Genomic DNA, 19,706 nt, shown 5'->3' with positions numbered 1-19,706 from the left:
GGATATTGGGAACATTTCAGATCTTCTCTTCCAGCTACTCTGAAATACTATCAAAAGAGCCTGGAGTGGAAGATGTGTTTATAGTCAGGATTGGTCCAGGCCAGAAAACGCTGCCCTGGAGAATAGTTTTGTTCATCTCTCTACACCGCTGAATCTTATCTAAGAAAGGCCTTCATTAAACACCTGATGAGTAGATCTAATGTTATCAGTGTGTGTAATAACTTTTCCATGGTTCAGTTGAATTTACCAAAACAAGGATTGGGGCGGGGAGTCACACCCACCGTGTGCTCTCAGAGGACATCTTCACGTATGCACTGCTTCTCTTGGAAAGGACTTTACTGGAGTATGTGCTATACTGCATGTAGGTGCTGGGGTGTTACTGCTACCCTAGAGTTATGGCCTAGCAACATAGTATCACGCCTGTGGCTCAGTGAGTAGGGCACCGGCCCCATATACGGAGGGTAGCGGGTTCAAACCCAGCCCCGGCCAAACTGCAACAAAAAAATAGCTGGGCATTGTGGCGAGCGCCTGTAGTCCAGCTGCTCAGGAGGCTCAGGCAGGAGAATCGTGGAAGCCCAAGAGCTGGAGGTTGCTGTGAGTCCTGTGACGTCATGGCGCTCTACCGAGGGCCGTAAAGTGAGACTCTGTCTCTACCAAAAAAAAAAAAAAAAAAAAAACACTCTCAAGACTCAGGACACTGTTATTTTCGAGAGAGCCCTGTAAAGGTTCTGCCTTTCATTCCTAACCAGTTACTGGGGTTACAAGCTGTTACTCCCTGTTCTCCCTGCAAACACCAATAAAGGACTGTGGAGTCCCTGCCTTCCAGACAGAGTTCTGTCCCTCACCACAGCCATGGTTTTTCTCATTTCCAATAACGTATTTGATGAAACCAATATTTCTGCATGTTAAATTATTGATCAACGAGTAGAGTGTTTTCAATATTATGCTCAAAGTCTTTGAGATTAAAACGATCTTAACTCCTCTTTTCCACCTCTGTCTTTGAAACTGCTCTAAGGAGACGAAGCCCCTTGTTACTTGTTTATGCACCAGCCAAATCAAAGGTTCTTTACCGTAAGAATGTGGACCACCTGGTCGTGGGAGATAAGTCAGAGTGATGTCTTGCTGTGTCCTTTTTAGAAAAACCCGCAGATCATGTATCTGGAGCAAGAATTAGAAAGCCTGAAAGCTGTGTTGGAGATCAAGAATGAAAAGCTGCACCAACAAGACGTGAAGTTAATGAAAATGGAGAAACTGGTACGGCTCCTTCAGAAGAACGGTCGAGGGTCTGACCATGGGGGAAGGGGCCGGGGGTGTATCCAGGAAATAGATGCAGAGCTCTGAACTTAGACCTCTGGCCTTAGGTTGACTGCTACTTCAAGATACTTGGAAATCATACAAAAGATAATGTTTTCTTTCCCATGCATGTTTAAGGCTTAGTCACTGGTGCCTTCCAAAACATTTTCCCCCCCCAAGGACTGTATAAAGCAGCATTCAGTTCTTGGGAAAACTATGACAAACAAATCTGGCTCACATTTTATAGGTCTGTGAACCTTCACTTGGATAAGAAAAAATTTTGAATACCTGTAATATAAAACCAGTGCCTTAATTTCCCACCAACTCTGGGTGGGTTTCTTATGTCCAAGACGTAAACAGTTGAATATATAAATTAATCCCATGGAAGCAACGCAGTCTATCTAAATTCCTCACCTTCCTTATGGGGGGTTAGCATGTGGTAAAAGAACTAAGCTTTAATAACATTAATCCAGTGGGGAAAGAGCAAGCATTATGAAAAATATGAGTAAAATGTAGAGTGGAGCCTCTAGGACAGAGGAGGCTTGTGTTGTGAGACCAAGTGGCGCAGCCGGTGATTGGCATCAGTCTTGGCCCAGCCCTGAACCACAGCTGCTGCTGGGCGGGCTCCAGCCAAGTGGGCAGGGTTTGGCAAAGCAGCTGGAGCCCAGCTACTGCTCTAGTCGGCTCTCGACTGTGCCAGTTGCCTGGCAATCATTGCCTCTTCTCCCGGCAACACTCATGGCTGAACAGGGGCCTCCTGCAAACCCAAACCAGCCCTGGACAGTAGGGAGCATGGTGCGTTTGCGTTGCTTTTCTTCGGACAGATTTCCTTTGTTGAGGGAGGTAATGGCTAAGCTACCCTGTGGATATTTGGGCACCTTGAATTATCGGGAAATCTCTTTTTTTTTTTTTTTTGTAGAGATAGTCTCACTTTACCACCCTCAGTAGAGTGCCATGATGTCACAGGACTCACAGCAACCTCCAACTCTTGGGCTTAGGTGATTCTCTTGCCTCAGCCCCCTGAGCAGCTGGGATTACAGGCGCCTGCCACAACACCCGGCTATTTTTTTGTTGCAGTTTGAACCCGCCACCCTTAGTATATGGGGCCGGCGCCCTACTCACTAAGCCGCAGGCGTCGCCCAAAATCTCCTTTTCTTGAAGAAATGGAACTTATGATTTCTTGAGTCTCAAGCTGTCCCCCTGGGCTGAGTAGCCATGACATCATAGCTCCCAGCAACCTCCAACTCTTAGGCTCAAGCGATCCTCTTGTCTCAGTTTTTCTAGTTTTAGTAGATATGATGTGTTGCTTTTTGCTCAGGCTGGTCTCGAACCCATGAGCTCAAGCAGTCCACCCTCCTCAGCCTCCCCAAGTGCTAGGATTACAGGTGTGAACCACTGTGCCTGGAATTTATGATGGTTAATGGGCCCATCCTGACATACATACCACTTCCTGCCAGGGGTCATCAGTGATAGGAAGTCTAATAGATAACCCTGCTAATCTGGCCATCAGTGGTGACTGGTGGTCCTATTAATAAGTTGCTCTGGCTCGGCGCCTGTGGCTCAAGCAGCTAAGGTGCCAGCCACATAAACCTGAGCTGGCGGGTTCGAATCTAGCCTGGGCCCTCCAAACAACGACGGCTGCAACCAAAAAATAGCCAGGTGTTGTGGCGGGTGCCTGTAGTCCCAGCTCCTTGGGAGGCAGAGGCAAGAGAATCACTTGAGCCCAGGAGTTGGAGGTTGCTGTGAGCTGTGCTGCCAAGGCACTCTACCCAGGGCGACAACTTGAGGCTCTGTCTCAAAAACAAAAAAAAGTTGCTCTGTGTGCCAATCGCGTGTCAGCACTTCTCCAAAAACCATGCGTAGTAAAACAGGGTCCACCATAAATTACCAGCACGTTGGACTTTTTGCTGATCATAGTATGTCTGTTTCTTGCAATACTCAAAAAGTTATAATAATATCCATCAGCCTTCTGTTGTGTGTATATGGAAGAATGGGTTAACATGATGACAGGGAACCCCACTGTGACTTCAGTTATAAAGTCCAGGCCTTTGAAGAAATTAAAAAACTGCCTCGTGCTAAATGTCTTAAGGGAGAAAGCTTTGCTGTGCAAGTAGCTCTGCCAATAATTATTAATAGCTCTGGGACATTCTCAGGACTAGTTTCCCACTCTATGAAGCATTGAATGAGATAATATTTAAAGGCCAAGCACTGCTCAGTCTCCAGTTCCAGATTTTTCCACCCATGTTTTACCTAGAATTCCTTTATGATTGCTGCACTTCTCTGAATGGTACACAGAGAAATTCCAGATTCATTTTTTAGAAAGTTATTTCTATGCTACAAGGATAGGGACTTAGAATGAATTTGGATGGAGATGTAACACCTCCTAAGCAAGTAATAAATTTGTACCTTTAGAAAGTGAGCTGGGATGTAATCAGCTCTTCATCATGTTAAGTGATTAAATGTCTTCAGGGATCTTATCCTTTAATCTCTTCCACCAATTAATTTGTTTACCTTGAAAGTTGAGCTGCACCAGGCCCGCAGGAGAACAGAACAAACAAATCTTCAGTTGGGCTCTGGGGGGTGGCCTTCCGCAGTGTCCCTTCTTTTTCACTGAATGCTCTGCAGAGCTTTGCTGGGTCACTGCAGTGCCTGGCAGTGCTGAAGAGAGGTCAGTGCTGAAGAGTGACCATGGAACTGTGTGTAAGGCCCCATTAACCATTGCTGAGAACTTGGAACGGTTGGCGGACTCAGAACTGTTAGCCTAGGAGTTTTCATCAAATGCAGAAATATTTTGTTTTGCAGAATTTATCATAAGCTACTATAGTAGCTTTTGATAAACACAGGTGTGAGCTATGACGTTTATTTGACCTTGAAAGAGACACAGCACCCAGAACAGGCCACCAGTTCTCAGGGTAATATTCTAAAACAGTGTAATCTGGAACAAATCCGTTTCTTCCTGGGTAATGTCCACTTTTAAGTGGCCTGGCAAACATCTTTTTAAAATAATATCTAGATGCTCTATTTTGCTGCTAGAGGTTTTTTTTTTTTTTTTTTTTTTTTTTTCAGGGCATCTGATTGTATTTCAGCATGGTATTAAATTTTCCTTAATTAAGTCTTTCCACAGTGTGCTCATGGCAATGATGGGTTAGACCAGCAGTTCTCAACCTATGGGTTGCGACCACTTAAAGTGTCACGCATTAGGAAGGTTGAGAATCACTGGATTAGACTGAGTTCTGGAGGAGGGGAAAAAGGAAATGGGGGGGGGGTACTTATTTTTTGTTATATAAACATGGGAATTCTTACTTATGCCAAGGTGGACAACAACACAGCCCTGGTTGACAAATTGAAGAAATTCCAGCAAGAGAATGAGGAGTTAAAAGCCCGGATGGACAAGCACATGGCCATTTCAAGGTAAAAAGAACATGTCCTGCTTCTCCGAAGCGCCTCCCTTCCTTGAACGTCTGGCTATATTTTTTTTTTCCTTTTTGAGACAGAGTCACATTATGTCGCCCTGAGTAGAGTGCCATGATGTCACAGCTCATAGCAACCTCAAACTCTTGGGCTCAAGTGATTCTCTTGCCTCTCAAGTAGCTGGGACCACAGGTGCCCACCACAACACCCAGCTATTTTTTTATTGCATTTGTCATTGTAGTTTAGCTGGCCCGGGCCGGGTTTGAACCTGCCAACCTCAGTGTATGTGGCCAGCACCCTAACCCTTGAGCTATAGGTGCAGAACCAAGGGCCATACTTTCTTAGCACCCTCCACTCCTGTCCCTCCTGGAAATGCCACTGAAGCCAGTGGGTAAAGGGGTACGAATTTCTCTATGGAAGAAATGATTGTGGCAGTTTGTGCTTTTACCAGAGGGGCCTGGATGGGACACTGAGCCCCCCGTGAGCCAGCGTCTTGCAGACCCTCTGGCTTACAAGGCCCTAAGAATACTTGCAGAGAAACAGCAGCACAAAAGGAAACAGGAAACATCCCCCGCGTGTAGAAGGCTTATAAAAGTTCGCTCACTTTGGGGCAGCACCTGTGGCTCAAAGGAGTAGAGCACTGACCCCATAGACCAGAGGTGGCGAGTTCAAACCCAGCCCCCTGGGAAGCAAAAAAAAAAAAAGTTCACTCACTTTCCTGCTAGGAAATTGCCCAAAAGAGGTATAGCTTATTCTCCTTCCTCAAGCTCATGCTTCTTGGTTTCTTAGCCAGCCAAATATCTTTGACCTGGTACAGGATTCCATTTTATCCCAAAAGGATAACTTGGGACTTTCGAATCTAAAATGGTGGGAAAAAAAAATTTTTTTAAGTTATTTTTTAACTTAGACTGACATAGTTTCTGCCTCTTTCCCGTCTTTAAGGCAACTCTCCACCGAGCAGGCGGTTCTGCAGGAATCCCTGGAGAAGGAGTCAAAAGTGAACAAGCGCCTCTCCATGGAGAACGAGGAGCTTCTGTGGAAACTGCACAACGGCGACCTGTGTAGCCCCAAGCGGTCCCCCACGTCCTCTGCTATCCCTTTCCAGTCCCCGAGGAATTCCGGCTCCTTCTCCAGCCCTAGCATTTCACCCAGATGACACATCTGAACACGCTAGACTGTCCGGAAGCCTTTGGATACAGGTCTGTAGGACTGACCCTCACGGGGAGCAAGGGAGCACCGCAGTAGCTTACATGGATTCACCGCCGGTAACTGGAAAGTCACTGCTGGAATCGGCTCCTTTTGAGACTGGAACTCTGGAGGGAGACTTTTGACCTAGTCCTAAAGACACCTCCAAAAAAGATTTCAGAACCGACCCGGACATCGTTGCACAGAGCACTTAAAGAACGAGAGAATCTTGTTCATTGCCTTTTTCACCTAAGCATAGGGGGAAAAGCTCTCAGGGGCCTATTAGGATAAAGATGTATAACCTTTCTACTCTTCCTCACCGCAGACACCTTCTTGTGAGTTTTATTTTGGTCTGCCTGGGGGGCGGGGTGTGAATGAAGTGGACGTCCCATGTGTCTGATGCAGCCGCCTTCGCTGTGTATTGAGTCAAAAGCTGACGAATCAGATAGTCCGTGTACACATTTCAGCAAAGCCATAGAATAGAAAGCAAGAGTTGCTCACATTATGATTCCCTACCAGCTCTGCTCAGCCCTGGGCTATGCTGGGAAGAGGCTGTCATGACAGGAGAAGCTTTGACTTGTCACTGTCCACATTCTACGTTTTTTTCCTGGGGGGTAGGGGGGTAACTTTCTGGCAGTTTTTCAATGTTCAGCCATGTCCATTGAAACTACATTTTGCTGTAGATTTTTTACCCCTGTGAGCCCAACACTATGCTATGATTCATTTTCTCAGGCTAGGAGTAAAATGTAGACCCCTAATTTTTCTTAAAAATGTGTATAAAATAGAGCAGCACCAATGGATGGTTCTGCCTTATTTTTTACCTTGATCAAAGCTGTCCTTGCAGATTTAAACTGTCATCTTCTCTCTCATTAGCCTCCTCCCCTCAGCCACAAAAGCAAACCTTCTACCTCCTGCCTGCTTCTCTCTGGGACACAAGGCTAAAGGAATGTCCTTTTCCAGAGCCAGCTCGTCTTCAAGGTGCTGAAGCCACTTTCCAAATAAACTATGGCCTGGAGCTGATACTATAAATTTGGAAAAGCTTAAGAATTGAGAACCAGAGAAACTCATGGGCTAGTAGAATTAAAATAGGATTCAGTGTTAAGGATGCACAGAAGCACCTTGGCTACACCAATGATGCAGTATTTAATAGAAGAAAACGGTGTAGGAAGACCAGGCTGATTTTTCAGGTAGACTTTGAACTGGCCAAATGGAAAATGTGGCTCGTGTGACACTTCTCCAAGAAATGTTTCCATTTCCTTCCACAACGTCACTTATCACCTCCCCCCATTCTAAGACTTTGGAAAAGGCAGAAGGAAGAACGGTGGCTTTCTCTCCCTGTCCCTGCATGTGTCAACCTGGCAGTGTCAGTATTTACTTAATCTGCATTCAGTTGCTGTACAAATAGCCCCGAGAGTAAGAAGAGCCTCTAGGATCCTAGAGGCGGGATAGTTGAGTCATTTCCATGTACACTACATAGCAAATGGACACTCACGGTGCATGTTCCCTTTAATTAGTGATTGTGTCTGAAGTCTAACTTCCAGTAGCTTATTATGTACGTAACTTTCCACGTTCGCTTCCGATAAATAGAACCATAGGTTCACTGCCACTTCCTGGAGTATCTCTGCTCATGCTTCCAAACTCATTCTCAAATGACCTTAGCCAAAGTTGGGTTTGCCATTCATCCCCTACACGTGGTAAATCTCATGCGGTTCCCTGCTGTCCTCCAGACAGTGTGTCTGGGAAATAAATCTTACAGCAATTAATATCAGATGTTCTTCAGAGGATAGAACAGACAACCTTTTTTTAAAAAACCAAATATTTCCTGTAGGATGCAAAATGTTGGCACGTCATAAAAACACAGATGTGTAAACTGTAGTTGTCGGTTTTTAGTGACGGAAAGTGTATTTTACTTTGATCAAATAAATAATGCTGGAATATTCAATATAAGAATTGCAACCTCTGACCTACTTGCCTTGGCAAAGCTTCTGGTCCTCAGACTGTAGTCATTTAGATTGTGTCTCCTTTGACGTGACTTACCTGGAATGTTCCAGTGCAACCGCAGAATCGGTCATGGGCAGAGCTTCAGCTCACAGCTAGAGTTAGCGCTAAGCTTTTCTTTTCCAAGTTCGAAGCTATGTGTATTTGAGAAAAAGAAATTTTTGGCTGGTTTTAACAATCTGAGCTGTATAACATAAGAATTAGAATAGCTGTGATGTAAATATTTATGAAGATAGGGATGTCTAAAACAAATGTTAATCTGTGCATCTATTTTATATTGACAGTTACACTTTTTTCTTTCTTTTTTTGAGACAGAGTCTTATTATGGCACGCTTGGTAGAGTACCTTGGCATCACAGCTTACAGCAATCTCAAACTCTTGGGCTTAAGAGAGTGTTGCTTCAGACTCTCCAAAGTAGCTGGGACTATAGGAACCCACCACAACGCCCAGATATTTTTTGATGTTGTCATTATTGTTTAGCAGGCCTGGGCCAGGTTTGAACACACCAGCCTTGGTGTATGTGGCCAGTGCCCTAACCACTGAGCTACGGGCACTGAGTCTGACAGTTACACTTTTAAAAATATGTTTTCACCCTTATTGAACAGACTCATCTAGAATTAGTATTTCTGAGTATACCATTTTAAAAATCAAGTATGTAGGATGTTTTTCAGTTATTATAAATTAACTCACGTTTGCTTTAAAGTTGATGCTTGCGGCTAAGTAGTTGAACTACATATTAGTACATCTTAAAATTTTAACGTGTTGTCAACACTAGGTATTGACCCAAATATTGCTGCTCTGGCTATACTTTTAAACAAGCACTTACCCCATTTTTTATTTACAAAAATTGCTCATTTAATAGAAATGATTATATAAAGTTGTTTACATATTTACTTATAAAAACTAGAAACACATATGTAGGTAAGCAACCAAAATACATGCTTTGTGTTAAAAAGTTAACACTTGTATTAACAGACCCGATGACTCCCTTTGAGTTCGGATGTCTGGGTCTGACTCACGAGGGCAGGGGTTGGGGTCAGGTACTGGACAGCAGCCCTCCTGCTAAGCACTAATAAAATGGATCCCAAAGCCCATCGTTTAATTCTACAACTGGGGCTTCCACAAGTTCATCATACTTCCCTTCTCCACGTCAGGAAAACTCAATGGTGGTAGCTACTGTCGTCTGTCCTTGAGGATTCTGCGCGGTGCAAATGTAATACCCTGCGTCTATGGTCTCAAAGTCCTCCACCATGATGACGCTCTGCGAGATTCTTGTGGTGTGACCACGTCCCCTGTGGATCAGCCTCCAAGAGTCTTGGATCGTCACGGGCCTGTCGTCCTGTGTAACAACACCCACAGACTGAAGCACGAGAGACAAGCTGCTTCAGCAGCTCCCATTCACCCAACACTGTTGAGCGTCCCTTTCAAAAGTGGGAAACAAGCTCACGAGAGATCATTTGGCACGCAGTGCTCGTAAGCTCTAGGCACTTCTACGCTATGCAATCATTTAAATCATTTTAAGCTATATTTTTTTCCCATTGAATTTGGAAAAAATCTGGAATTTCATTGTGCTGTGTGGCACACTCTCTTCGGGGCCTTTTTTCAGTAAGTTTCTACTTAATATACAATTTATCCTTTTGGAACTCCAAGGAATGGAACTGGTATTAAAAGCCTTAAGGGCATGGCCAGAATTTTCCACTGCCTTTCTCTCCATGGGCCTCCTCTCTCCCCTAAGCTCAGGGACTCCTATTTACAGGATAGAGAGTCAGAAGCCTGAGGGAACACTCACTGTGTAAGAGGGAGACGTCTGATTAGGCAAATGTGTCATTAGACTCCAGTGGGAGAAAAGTTGTACCAAGGATGGATAAGATACGGAATGGGGGCACGTGACCCCCTGTATCTGGAAAATGAGCCACTATTGCAATGTCTCAGACACCTCTGGTGATAAGAACATAATACTGTCTCAATCAGTTGAACTGACTAATATAAGTGAATAAATACCTTTTGTGTTTAGAAAATCTCAGCAACGTAGAAAAAAACAAACAAACCCTCTGTTGAAAATCATTCATGTCCTTTCCAGGTAACATTTTTTAAAAACAAGTACCTAGCACAAGAATGCTGGTAAACTCCATTCCCCAAGGATAGTTATTTTCTACCAATCATAACCCATAGGCCAGAAGCATATCAGCTACTGAGCATGTCTGGGGAGGCCAAGTTTTTTCTAGCAACAAAGATCATTCCATGTTGGAGGCAGAGCTGTTTATTTTAGTAAGCAGGCTGTGCACAAGAGCTAAATAAGCTTTAGCTGCTTTTAAGGGATGTCTATTTTAAAATGATCTCTGGCCTCACAGCACCTTTTCAATACAGGCTGTGTCTCTGTGCCCACTTGGTAGATGTCTGCTTAGAGGTCCCTGCCACACAGCACAGGGCACAACCTGTGCAGGCTGAAAAAGAACCCAGAAGGAGGTGAGATTAACCTGCAGTAGACCCAGAAGATGGCATTAAAGACTGTCCATTTCATACCGCTCATCACGAAGGGGTTTAAAGAAAAACTACATATGGAGAGGGTACATTGAGCAAATTGCTTAATGGACTCCAATTGGTTTTTATTCCCTGTCCTCAAAAAAATAAAGTCCATTTGTAAATATGCTGAAACACCTTAGAAGAAGAAAAGCCAGCCATGGCCCCTTCCATAGTCCCACGGGTTTCTAGGGCTACTTGATTTATGGCCTGTGTCCCTGGGTGGGGACAGAACTGTATTAAAATGTCTGGCTGACACTCGGGAGCAGTGCTCACCTTCTGCCCTGGAAAGATCCACCTGAACTCCACCTCGACGTCAGGCTCCCCCAGGACGGTGCAGACCACGCTGATGTCATCCCCGCCCTTCACCTTGTTGGAGGAGGCCACGATGGTGGTTGACGGAGGACCACTGGGAACTAGAAGCCAGCACAGTGAGGTGAGACTGAGCGTGACACTGGAAATGAACCCACAGCTGTGGTCTGTTCTTTGAAGAGACACATTTCTTCCTTGCTTACAGCTTCCCCACCAGCACCTGGCCAACACCAGCCCAACACTTTTGGCTTCCTTTGAGTCAACTGTAGCTCTCAACTTTGCTGGTCTAGAACTCCCAGGGACAGCCACCAAGCTTGTGATTGGGAGAGAGGTGCAGAGGTCTGTCCGGGGTTATAGGGAATAAAGAAGAAGAAAGAAGCCACTAAGAGAAGGGGCAGGTAGGACATAGTGACAACAGCCTGGGTGGTGATGTCCAGAGGGGCAGCAGGGAGCTGGCAGGTATGTGGCTGTCCATCCCTAGAAAAAGTCTAAACATACGGACAAGCAGGGCACAAGTGCCACTTGGGTTGGCAGTGCCTTCCCTGCGTTTCAGCACGAGTTTCTCCGTTATGGCCAGTTCACTCAACTGAGCAAAGCTATGTGTTAAGGGCTGGGCTGACCTGGGCTCTGAACCCTCGCAAGCTGTATTCTAGAAGGGTAAACACCGAGCAAGTAATCATGTCTTTTAACACTTGTGTTAGAGCTATGATACAGAAGCCCAGAGTGTACCAGCAGTTCGGAATAGTCTGAGAACAGTAACATTTGAATGAAAATCTCAGGGAAGAGCTTCAGAGACATGGATGGGAACCATGGGTGTGCAGCCCTAGGTGAGGGATGGCTCAGTGCAGACCGGCTGGGCTGAGGGCAGGGACAAGTGGCCCAGGCTGGGCAGAGGGGGATGGGGAGAAGCGGCCGCCAGGCTGGGCAGAGGGGCACAGGGAGGAGCGGCCGCCAGGCTGGGAAGGAAGGCAAAAGCGGCTCAGACTAGACCTGAGTTTTGGCCCTGCTACTAGAAGACGTGGGAACCTACTGATGCCATAGGAATTAGTCATCTAGAGTGTGGGAAATGGATTGGAGACAGAATGAACCTAAGAGACGTCAGTGGGAAATGTTGTGCACCTTAGTCCTGGGAAGAGATGACCGTACAAACCCTTTTTTGCAGTGAGGAGGAGAGGAACCAGATTCGAAATTGATTTAATGGGAAAAGTAGAAAGGACCCTGAGAAGGAAGGTTGGGCTTGAGTTGCAGCCACCGGCCTATCCCCTGGGTGACTGAGGGGCCATCCCGGGACAGAAGGCAGAAGAACCAGGGCAGGGATGACCCTGGGTTCAGGGGTGGCACAAGGGAGCTGAAGGGCCCTGAGGCCTCCACGCACAGGCACTAGGTGAACAGTTGGTGATGTGAACCTGCCACTCCCGGGTCTGAGCCCCACGTTCATTTAGGAGTTCAGAGTGTGCACATCAGACGTGGAGCCATGGAGAAGGCAGAGGCTGCCCAGGAAGAGAACAGGAGAGAGAGAGGGCGGACCCCATGGAGCTCCAACGCTGAACAGCTGTCGAGGCAACAAGGTGACAAAGCAGAATACGAAGCTGGAGGGCAGGGAAACGGAACCAGGGAGGAGGCTGTTCCTGCTCGGAGAGGAAAAGGACAGGAATTATCTGCTGGATTTAATGGCGTGCGAGTCCCTGGGAACCTTGGCCACAGCTGTTTTGGTGCCAGGCAAGGGAGAGAGCCAGATAGTAGTGAGCTAAGGAGTGTGGGGGTACGGGGAGGAAAGAAAGTGGGGCAGGGGACCTTGAGCTCAGGCAGGGACGTGGCTAGGCTGGGAAAGGGCACTGGCCTCAGGGAGACTGAAGGGTCAAAGCAGGGCCGCAGGAGTTAGTTAGTGACAGAGCACTGGGGCCACCGCCAGCAGCTGACACCAGGCACCAAGGAGCCTGAGTTTCAACTCCAGGGAGCCACCAGCTCCTGGGGCCACTCATCCTTCCACAGGGCTGCCTGGCAAACGCCACTGCAGGACGACAGACTTTCCCAAAGACCACCCGCCATGGTCAGGCTGAGAGTCTGCAGAGAGACAGAAATCACCTTTGAGGGATGTCAGTGTGTGAAATGCAAGCACTTCCTCTCCTCCCTCACAGGGTCTGACAAGTGGAGGGGTGGGGGTGGGCGGGCAGCACTCCAGAAAGTCAAGAGCGATTAGACCACGAGAACCTCTGGTCAGGGAAGGGGGATGACCTGAGCTCTGTGGTTGATGGCTCTGCACCATCAGCCCAGGAGGGGGCTGCTAGGAGGCAAGTGGATCCAGGTAAGTTTCTGGTTACCACATACTCCAGAGACAGGGGATTGGTGGGACACAGAGACTTCAAGGCTCCAGCGTTTGTGTTCTGTAGCTCAGACTACACTGTGGCTTGGAGCAAAGAAACACATAGCCTGGGCATGGTGGATCACACCTGTAATCCTAGCATTTTGGGAGGCTGAGGGGAGGGGCGTGAGAACACAGAAGTTCAAGACCAGTCTGGATAACATAGACCCCATCTCTACAAAAATTTTTTTCAATTAGGTGTGGTGGCATGTGGCTATAGTCCCCTGTACTTGGGAGGCTGAGGTGGGAGGATTGCTTGAGCCCAAGAGTTCAAGGCTATGATTGCAACACTGCATTCCAGCCTGGGTGACCGAGTGAGACCCTGTCTCAAAAAGAGGGGGGGGGAAGTGCACATGGAGCAGAATGAGGTTACGTCTGCCTCAGGCCAATGACACTGAGGTGGCTGCTTAGGAGTGAACCTCTCAGGGTAAGGTGCTGAAGCCACTGTCTGCCCCATCAGGTTCACAGACGAGAAGCCGGGTTAGCCTTTACTACCAGGGTTACCAGCGCTTGGGCTCAGGCCTCTCTCTCCCAGCACTAAAGCCCCTGAGCACAGGAGGGAGCGGACTATTTTCTCCTGCTCTGAGCTTCTGGACTCAGCTGCAGAACCTGGGCATGGTGGGGAGAGAGGGGACAGCCTTTGGATATATTTTAAATGAACAGTCTAGAAACCAGAATGGGGCTGTCTTACCCAACTAGCCTATCAGAGCAGAACATGGAAGCTACTAGGAACAGAAGCAGCTGGCTATGAAAGCAACTGAAAGTCCTCACTAGAAGGGTCACACTTTTAAAATATATTTCCATTTTATATGGACAGATGTGATCATGTTTGACCTCGGTCAAGAGGAGGGGCATGAGGCCGGCTGGAAGCCTCCTGTTGAGGCAGGCAGGATCGGAGGACTGGAAGCTGACAGGACACCTCGGAAAAAGCAGAGAAGATTTGGGACAAAAGGCAGGGGACACAGGACAGGGGCAGACCAGAGACTGGGAAATTATTCAGGGGAAGCAGAGAAAATATGGGACAAAAGGCGAGGGATGCTAGGGGTGCCGACCAGAGACCAGGCAATTATAGCAATCCCCTCTAGCACCTGCCAGATTGTCCCAGCAGACCTCAGCTCTCTGGGTCCAAGCAAGAAAGGAGTCTCCAGAGCACACAGGAATTCAACCAACTTGAGCAATCAACCCGTTCTGTAGCCTCTGTTCCTGAGGCCTGCGGCTGCTCCCCTGGCTGAAACCAGCCCCACAGACCCTGGCAGCCCATAGGTGAAGGCAGGCGAACTTTGCTCCTGACCATGCTAAAGTCTCCACCCAGGAGGACAGGTAGCTTTGTTGTCCCGTAACAAGTGTGGGATAGCTAACCCCAGAAAACTCCGTCCCTGCATGTGAAAACATGTCTTTTTCTTTCTTAACTACCCTGTAAAACCTCAAGCCACTTTCCCTCAGGGAGACACTGCTTTGGAGGTTTTTCTTAGCACTTGCTTGCCGCAAATGATTAAAAACTCTCCTTGGGGGTGGCGCCCATAGCTGAGTGGGTAGGGCGCCAGCCACATACGCCCAGGTTGGCGGGTTCTAACCCAGCCCAGGCCAGCTCAAACAACAATGATAACTGCACAACAAAAAAATAGCCGGGTGTTGTGGCAGGTGCCTATAGTCCCAGCTACTTGGGAGGCTGAGGCAAGAGAATTGCTTAAGCCCAAGAGTTTGAGGTTGCTATGAGTTGTGAAGCCACTGCACTCTACTGAGGGCAACAACTGTGAGACTCTGCCTTAAAACAAACAAATAAAAAAAAAAAACTCTCATTGATCAAGACCCACATTTTCCTAGAGACTCGTTGGTCAGTACGAACCTTGGTCTTTGGGCAACATAGGCCCAGGGAGACAAGACAGTGGAATGGGTTCATGTAGCCTAATTTTTTCCCGGATAGGCAGGAGGGACATGCAGAGGAGTGAGGTCTGCAGGCGTCAGTGGAATGCTGATGTGATGAGACCCAGGATCTAAGCCCCGCAGGTGGAGGGCCTGGGGACAGGAGAAGGGAGCAAACTGAGCAGTCTAGAACAGTGCGAGCCTGTGGCCAGAGCTGGGACTACCTGGGCTACAGTTGTAGTCACACTGTGATCGCTAGAGCCAATGGGGTGGTCGGAGGATGGATGGTCTATCGAGGGGGACGGATGGCCATGCACTGAAATGTTCAAGAACAGACAGGAGCGACAGAAAGGGAGATGAGACTGAGGCTCCCAGCCGAAGGAGAGACACCAAGGGTCAGAAGTGGTAATGGGCAGAAGGACGCAGCCTCGCTGTGGACAGCGGGCCGTACACTTGGGAGACGGCAGATTTGGGTTAAAACAAAGAGGCTGGGAGGACACCCCAAAGGAGGGTAGGTATGGAGGGGACCTGATGATCAAACACACACACACAGGCAGCACCGTGCGGACAATGGATGGATCCGGCAGGAAGGGAAGAGGGGGGTGTTGGGCCAGAGTCACAGGCAAGCGGGTAGACATTCCAGAAATGGTAGTGCAGAAGGGCAGCCTTGAAGAATGGAGTCCTGTGTACCCGAGTAGGGAGGGAACGGGCCACCAACAGCGGCCAGGGAGGGGACGACGATCATGCCAGGCTCACCTTCCACGTAGAGCAGCTGGTACTTGACTGAGACCTGCGCCCTGCCCCCAGCCTCGGCCCTGCAGTAGACGATGCCCTGCTGTGCAGCCCGTGGCTGGAGGTACACGAAGCCGCGCTTTACGTCATAGGCCACATCTGTCCCATTGGCCGGGATCTCCTTGGCCGGGAACTCCCTGTGCAAGGTGACTTTGGCGGATAGCACCGTTACCCGACAGGGAACCACCGCCTGTCTGTCCGGGTTCAAGAAGACAACATCGAAGTAGCTGGGAGATGGCACAAACAGCTCTCCTTTCTCTGCAAAGGGGAAGACAGGGGCTCGCTGACACTGGGAAGTGACCCAGGCACAGTGCCTTCGGGTTCGGGAACCTGCTCAGAATACCGAGTCCTTGGGAATAGAAAAGACTGATATTTGTTTTATTATTTTTTTTTAGACAGAGCCTCACTATGTCGCCCTCAGTAGAGTGCTGTGTCATCACAGCTCACAGCAACTTCAAACTCTCGGCTCAAGCAAGTCTCTTGCCTTAGCCTCCTGAGTAGCTGGGACTACAGGTACTCACCATAAGGCCCGGCTATTTTTTTTGGTGTTGTTGCAATTGTCATTGCCGTTTAGCAGTACCAGGTTGGGTTCAAACCCGACAACCTCGGTGCATGTGGTTGGCGCTATAACCACTGTGCTATGGGCACCAAGCCAAGAGCTGACTTTTAAAAATGCTTTTCATGGCTCAGCGCCCATAGCTCAGTGGTTAAGGCGCTGGCCACATACACTGGGGCTGGTGGGTTCAAACCCAACCTGGGCCTGCTAAACAACAATGACAACTACAACAAAAAGAAAAATAGCTGGGCCTCGTGGCAGGTGCCTGTACACCCAGCCCTCAGGAGGCTGAGGCAAGAGAATGGCTGAAGCCCAGAGTTTAAGGTTACTATAAGCTGTGACACAATGGCACTCTACCAAGGGCAATATAGTGAGACTCTGTCTCAAAAAAAAGGGCAGCACCTATAGCTCAAGAAGTAAGGCAGCACTGGCCCCATATACCGGAGGTGGCAGGTTCAAAACTGGCCTTGGGCAAAAACTACAAAAAAAAAAAAAAAAGAAAAGAAATGCTTTTTATTATTTGGAAAGCTGATTTTTCACTTCCTACCTCCTTAGTTCAAGGCCTAATCGGGCCCGTAGGTCTGCAGCCCCTGAGGAAGCAGGGAAAGAGGCTGAAGGGCAGTTTCAAAACCTTCAGGTTATCCGCTGTTGCTTTACGTGAAGAAAGCAGCCCCTGCAGCACTGGCCAGTAGGGACGGAGGTCCAGCACATGCAGGGTCCCAGCCTGTCCCTACACAGAGAACCCGCCCTGCCAAGCTTAGTGCAAGGGAATGGAGCAGAAGAGCAACCCGTAGGTCTCCAGACTGGGTGTTGGCCACCACCTGCTGGGGACCGTCAGCCAGTCTCTTTTACTGGCTGTTCCCTTTGAGATCACTCTGCCTGGTTCTGTGAGCTTTACATAATGTGGCTTCTTTATTGATATCTTACAGAAATGGGAGAAGCGAGGACTGGCTTATCCATACTGTCCTTAAGACAAAGGACTCTGGGCTAGGCTTTGGGGGTTTTGTTTGTTTCTTGGGCTTGGCACATTAAATCCTTGGTTTTTCTGGATCATTCTGGGAGGGACTATTCCAGTAAGAGAAATAGTAATAGAAAGTGCTAAGAGAAATCTCTGGCACTAAGCACACCCAAACACTTGTTAAATTATTTCCTATGATTTACCCTGCAATGTTTCTGGAAAAAATAATTATTTTTGGCTTTCTCCTCCACTAGCCTTTTTTTGGGTCAGTTAAATGGTGTTTTAGGTTGAGGGTCAGAATTCCTGGACACTGCTCAAATGTCTTCATGGGCCAAGAGTTCTTGGGCTATGATTACCAAGTTCACTAATAAGGAGATTCTTTCTCTCTCTCCCGGCTCGAAGATTAGGAAACCCTATGCCCAGTATCTATCTTTGGCAAGGCTTTATACCAGGCCAGGAGATTTGTGCTACTTCATGATAAATTGACTTTCAGGCTTAGCCAGGAGCACCTTTGTTAATATTGGGCCTGACATTGAGGTGTTCATACAGATTCAGTCCACACGGCCTTGGATGTGTTACTTAATCCCCTGTGCTTCCATACCCCCATTTGTAAAGAGAAGAGTCTGGAGTAGATAACATTAAAGATGTCTTTTTAGCAGTAACACTTCAGGATTTTATGCTCATGACACTTAAAGGCGATTTTTCTTATAAGTAAGGGTGTCTAGAGTAATGTGAACCAGTAGAATAAAAACCATCTGAATTTCAAAACACAAAAAATGTCATCCGACTCCTTGTACTATAAATACAAGCTTTGAAGTGACCACACCCATTGCTTTAAAAATGTATTTGCACTTCATATTAACCTGGATGGAAGTGGAAGACATTATTCTTAGTAAAGCATCACAAGAATGGACAAGCATGAATCCTATGTATTCAATTTTGATATGAGGACAATTAAGGTCATGTGGGGGGAAGGAAAAGCAGAGAGAGGGAAGGGGGGGGTGGGGCCTTGGTGTGTGCTACACCTTCTGGGGGCAAGACATGATTGTAAGAGGGACTTTACCTAACAAATGCAATCAGTGTAACCTGGCTTATTATACCCTCAATGAATCCCCAACAATAAAAAAAATAAAATAAAAAAATGTATTTGCAATCAGTAGCTTCCATCTACAAAGCAAAATATGTGTTGAAGTGCACTTTAGAAATTATAGGTTACATGTGCCCCCTGCAAATGTACTTACACCCACTTATGTAGGTAACAAACATACTACTTCAAGTCCACTAAGCACATGGGATTTTAGATTTCAAAAAAAAAAAAAGACAAGTTAGGAGGCTATGAAGTAAATTCAAATTATAGCAAACGATATTTAATAAAGTACTTGTTAATGTGGTTTTTCTACATATGAAAATTAGAGCCCCAGCCTTTTACTGGGAAAGCCCTGCCACTGGTAATGTTCTCACACTTGACCTAGGTGGTAGTTACATGTGTCTGTTCACTGGGGGATAATTTATTGAGTTGTATGCTTAAGATTTGAGTGTTTTTCTTTAATTTAAAAATGTTATATGTAGGGGGTACCTGTAGCCCCGTGGTTAGGGTGCTGACCACATGCTCTGGGGCTGGTGGGTTTGAACCCCGCCGGGGCCTGCTAAACAAACAAACAAAAAAAAAAAAAAAAAAAAAAAGCTGGGTGCAGCTCAGCACCTGTGGCTCAAGTGGCTAAGGCTCCAGCCACATATATCTGAGCTGGTGAGTTTGAATCCAGCCCAGACCCGCCAAACAATGGCTGCAACCAAAGAATAGCCCAGCATTGTGGCGGGCGCCTGTAGTCCCAGCTACTTGGGAGGCAGAGGCAGGAGAATCGCTTGAGCCCAGGAGATGGAGGTTGCTGTGAGCTGTGATGCCACGGCCCTCTACCCAGGGCAACAGCTTGAGGTTCTGTCTCAAAAAAAAAAAAAAAAAAAATAGCTGGGTGCTATGGCAAACACCTGTAGTCTCAGCTACTAGGGAGGCTGAGGCAAGAGAATTGCTTGAGCCCAAGAGTTGGAGGTTGCTGTGAGCTGTGATGCCATGACATTCTACCAAGGGTGACAAAGTAAGACTGTCTCAATAAAATTTTTTTTAAAAAGTTATATGTCAATTAAAGAGAAAAAGGGGGGGAAACCTTCCAAAAGCTTCTCGAATAAAGCTTAAAGAGGAAATACATATTGTAGTTGCTCAGTTGCAACCCCTGGTGGGGGGCAGGGGGTGTCAGGGATTGACCCCACCAAAGTGGGTTTTTTTGGTACATCTGTTTAAGGAGCACAAGAGAACGTGCAAAAACAAAACATCAGTGGGGTCAGTCCCTGAAACTCCCCTTGGGATGGGACTGTTATTAATCAAAACTTGCACAAATTAACAGTCAAGAGAATCACTTGAGCCCAAGAGTTTGAGGTTGCTGTGAGCTGTGATGCCACGG

General features: G+C 47.2%; 2 protein-coding genes across 10 annotated transcripts in view; one reads left to right on the top strand and one right to left on the bottom strand.

Moving 5' to 3' along the window:
* MTUS1 (microtubule associated scaffold protein 1) overlaps positions 1 to 6,203 on the top strand; it is a 161,780-nt gene extending 155,577 nt beyond the window's left edge. For all 9 annotated transcript variants that reach the window (XM_053578263.1, XM_053578266.1, XM_053578262.1 and 6 more), the window contains 3 exons: positions 1,138 to 1,254; positions 4,607 to 4,704; positions 5,647 to 6,203. In XM_053578263.1, the coding sequence (XP_053434238.1) occupies positions 1,138 to 1,254; positions 4,607 to 4,704; positions 5,647 to 5,860 (429 nt within the window). In that variant the 3' untranslated portion in view covers positions 5,861 to 6,203. The remainder of the gene's footprint in view (positions 1 to 1,137; positions 1,255 to 4,606; positions 4,705 to 5,646) is intronic.
* Positions 6,204 to 7,413: 1,210 nt separating this feature from the next.
* PDGFRL (platelet derived growth factor receptor like) overlaps positions 7,414 to 19,706 on the bottom strand; it is a 59,431-nt gene continuing 47,138 nt past the window's right edge. Inside the window, exons 4-6 of the mRNA XM_053578270.1 lie at positions 15,701 to 15,994; positions 10,684 to 10,823; positions 7,414 to 9,226 (exon numbers count right to left, since the gene is read on the bottom strand). Coding sequence (XP_053434245.1) covers positions 9,038 to 9,226; positions 10,684 to 10,823; positions 15,701 to 15,994 — 623 coding nt within the window. The 3' untranslated portion in view covers positions 7,414 to 9,037. The remainder of the gene's footprint in view (positions 9,227 to 10,683; positions 10,824 to 15,700; positions 15,995 to 19,706) is intronic.

Source organism: Nycticebus coucang, chromosome 24 (genome assembly GCF_027406575.1).
Source record: "Nycticebus coucang isolate mNycCou1 chromosome 24, mNycCou1.pri, whole genome shotgun sequence".
NCBI lineage: Eukaryota > Metazoa > Chordata > Mammalia > Primates > Lorisidae > Nycticebus > Nycticebus coucang.
The sequence above is the reverse complement of the archived record's forward strand: the minus strand, read 5'-3'. Positions and strand labels throughout refer to the sequence as shown.